Below are 2,860 nucleotides of genomic sequence, written 5' to 3'. Positions count from 1 at the left end.
GGGGGGGGGGGGGGGGGGGGGGCTCATATAATGGCGGCGGCGGCAGCAGCATCTAGGTGGGACTGGGCACTCAAGTATGTTTTGTCAAGAAGAAGCCAGTGGGTGATTCAGTCTGCTGCCACCTCCTCAAATACCAGCATTAAGTGTTCTGTCACTTTAAGGAAAATTATTGATGTCCAGAGAGTAACGGAGAAGAAGATAATTCTGTGCGGCGAGTCTAAAGCTGGAACGTTGCAGAGGTCTGTGACATGGCATTGTAAATGAATGTGTTGTTAAATATGACAAACTGTTTTGTGATGATCTTTATAGCCTCCTGTGCAGCAGTTCCTGAAAAATAGAAATGGAAGGGTGTTAAATGTGAACAATACACTTATAGCAGGTGGCACAAGAAGAATGCGGAATACCAGATGGGGAATTGGAAACTATTAGAGAGCAATTTCAGGCAAAGGGAAATCACAGCGTGAGCTGGTAATGCTATACAGTAAAAGGCAACCGTGTTAAAGATGATTAAACTCTCCGTTTAAATTGCTGTAGCTAAATACATTCCAGACGTATCAAAATAAGAGTCTTGCAGTTGGTTTTCTTTAACCAAATAGAGACGCTTGTCCACTGCCTAGAAGGTGCAGAATAGGACCCTTGATTTCTGCGTGGGAGCAGTAGTCTCTCTGCAGAGGTCTGACATGCCCCCTGTGGAGTCACAACCAGAGCGCTCCAATCAGCAGATGGCATGAGCTTTGCCGAAGGCAGAGCTATTGGTCTGGCTCAGCAGAACGTGTGTCAGACCTCTGCAGAGAGACCATTGCTTCCCCACAGAGAACAAGGGCCCCACTCTGCAGCTGCTAGGCAGGACACAGTTTTTTTTTCTATTAAGATTGTGGCTGCTTTAAAAGGACACACACACATCTTTTGTTTTGATACTCCTGAAATGCATTTAGCTCAAACTAAAGGTTTAACTAGTTCAATTTACCATATTTTGAGTTCTGTAATATACGGCAGAATAAGCGCACATACAGGGTCAGTAGGGGTATACTTGCTGTAGCCTGTATCTTCCTTTCTGTTTGCATCTTGCATCACCAATCAAATTCATGCTTCTATGGCATGCTGAATCTTATTAGCAGCTGTTAGAGATTTCTTAGTACTGACCTTCCCTTCAGTATACAAAACAACTGACAGTGTCTCACAGGAGGGTCTTCAAGTGTGTTCCTTAATCAGCTCTGAAATGACCCTGACGGCCCACAATCCAATGACAGAAGCATTACAAGTTCTGATGTAATTGTGATTTGTGATGTCACTACAGTGCTGCTCACTGTTCCCCGTGCTGGAAAGGAAGCTGTACCTGAGCATCTGCAGTCATCAGGGGGACAAGCTCAGAAATTAGAAAGCAAAGTCCTGATACTCTTCCAAGATGGCTGCCTCCACACAATGCAGAACAAGCCATGGCAAAACAGTAATGGGGAAAATAGCAGCAGCAGGAAATCCACAGGCAATACTATTGACTAGTCCTTTGCCCTCTTGCTTGCCGTTTTGTTTGGCACAGCTTCGACAGTACAGGTCCTCTTTAAAAGAGAACTAAAGCCAAACCTTTTTTTTTTTGGTTTTACTACAATTTGGGCTCAAAGGAGTAAATTTACTAATGTACTCCTGTGACCCAACGTCAGCATCTAACGGGCTACTGTCCGCTATTTGCTGACAGTGCAGTGCCACTCTGCAGCCAGGAAAGATCCCAACAATATTGTCAGGATCCACCCAGCTGCCTGAATGATGGCTGGCTCTGCCTCTCTAGAGCCGGGACAAGCTGTGCCTGCACCCCTCCCCGGTCTGTGCCTCCAATGAGCAGTGGAGGAACAGAAAGTGGAGGGGGAATGCCTGCGGGGAGAGGGGATTGACAGGGAGAAGACCCGTAAGCGGAGTGATCAGTGGTTCGTGATCTATAGAATCGGCATGTGACATCTGCATGGTCACACACAGGCTCTAAGTATTGGGAAGAGTATATTTTATTCTCCCAATACTTGTCCTTTAAAGAGAAATTGAAAGGAAGGATGTAAAGAAAGTGTACTGGACACATCCCATTTTTTTTATTCAAAGAAATCAGATGACCTATTTACAGAGCTTTCCATAAATGCAGCTCTCTTTATATATGTCCAGTCCAGTGTTAAAAATAATCTGATTGAAGTATATACATTTCTGCCAGTGGCAAAACAGATCACCAATGTAAACCAATTGAAGCTTTTAGCCTCAGTGCAGAACAAGTGCACCATGGGTGGAGGAATGAGTAGCCCTCTGGCTACAAACACAATATGGGGCAAATATATATAAATCAGTAAATTTGACATTCACTGAACATTCACTGCAAGATAATCTTCCAGGTGCAAGTGTTTGAAATGACTGATTGATTCCCCGCCAGTGAATGGTTCTTGAAAGTCACCTTGGCTGTTTTATAAAATATGCCCCATAGTATTACTACAGCAAGTTAGGCTTAGAACATGTCAGCAAAATCTATGACGTGTTTATGATCAAAGTCTTTTTATCAGCCAGATTCTGTATTTACCTCCCAAGAAGGAAGCTATGGTGTGAGGTTCGGAAGCTCCGTATCGACAGCTGGAAAATAAGAAATTATCCACAATTAGTGCTTTGCAGAAGACAGCCCTGAGCTTGTGACCTACTTCCTGCAAGACACTTGTCCAGACCGATCTCATCACTCTCAGAGCACAATGGAACTTGGGTGTCTGTTAAGCCTTTGGGGGATCAGCATGGTTATATATAGTCTGTTTACTTGTATCGTCTGCTCTCCGTTCATTCTTCTGATAAAAACATTACGAGGAATGAATGAATGGCTGCGTTATTCAGATGGGGGGGGGGG

At 44.2% G+C, this 2,860-nt stretch overlaps 1 protein-coding gene across 2 annotated transcripts in view; it reads right to left on the bottom strand.

The window, feature by feature from the left end:
* Window positions 1–168: 168 nt before the first annotated feature.
* NAE1 (NEDD8 activating enzyme E1 subunit 1) overlaps window positions 169–2,860 on the bottom strand; it is a 29,015-nt gene continuing 26,323 nt past the window's right edge. For both annotated transcript variants that reach the window (XM_018566449.1, XM_018566448.1), the window contains exons 19-20: window positions 2,549–2,598; window positions 169–327 (exon numbers count right to left, since the gene is read on the bottom strand). In XM_018566449.1, coding sequence (XP_018421951.1) covers window positions 218–327; window positions 2,549–2,598 — 160 coding nt within the window. In that variant the 3' untranslated portion in view covers window positions 169–217. The remainder of the gene's footprint in view (window positions 328–2,548; window positions 2,599–2,860) is intronic.

Source organism: Nanorana parkeri, unplaced genomic scaffold (assembly GCF_000935625.1).
Source record: "Nanorana parkeri isolate BGI_ZX_2015 unplaced genomic scaffold, ASM93562v1 scaffold950, whole genome shotgun sequence".
NCBI classification, from domain to species: domain Eukaryota; kingdom Metazoa; phylum Chordata; class Amphibia; order Anura; family Dicroglossidae; genus Nanorana; species Nanorana parkeri.
This window is presented reverse-complemented; position numbering and strand designations above follow the sequence as displayed.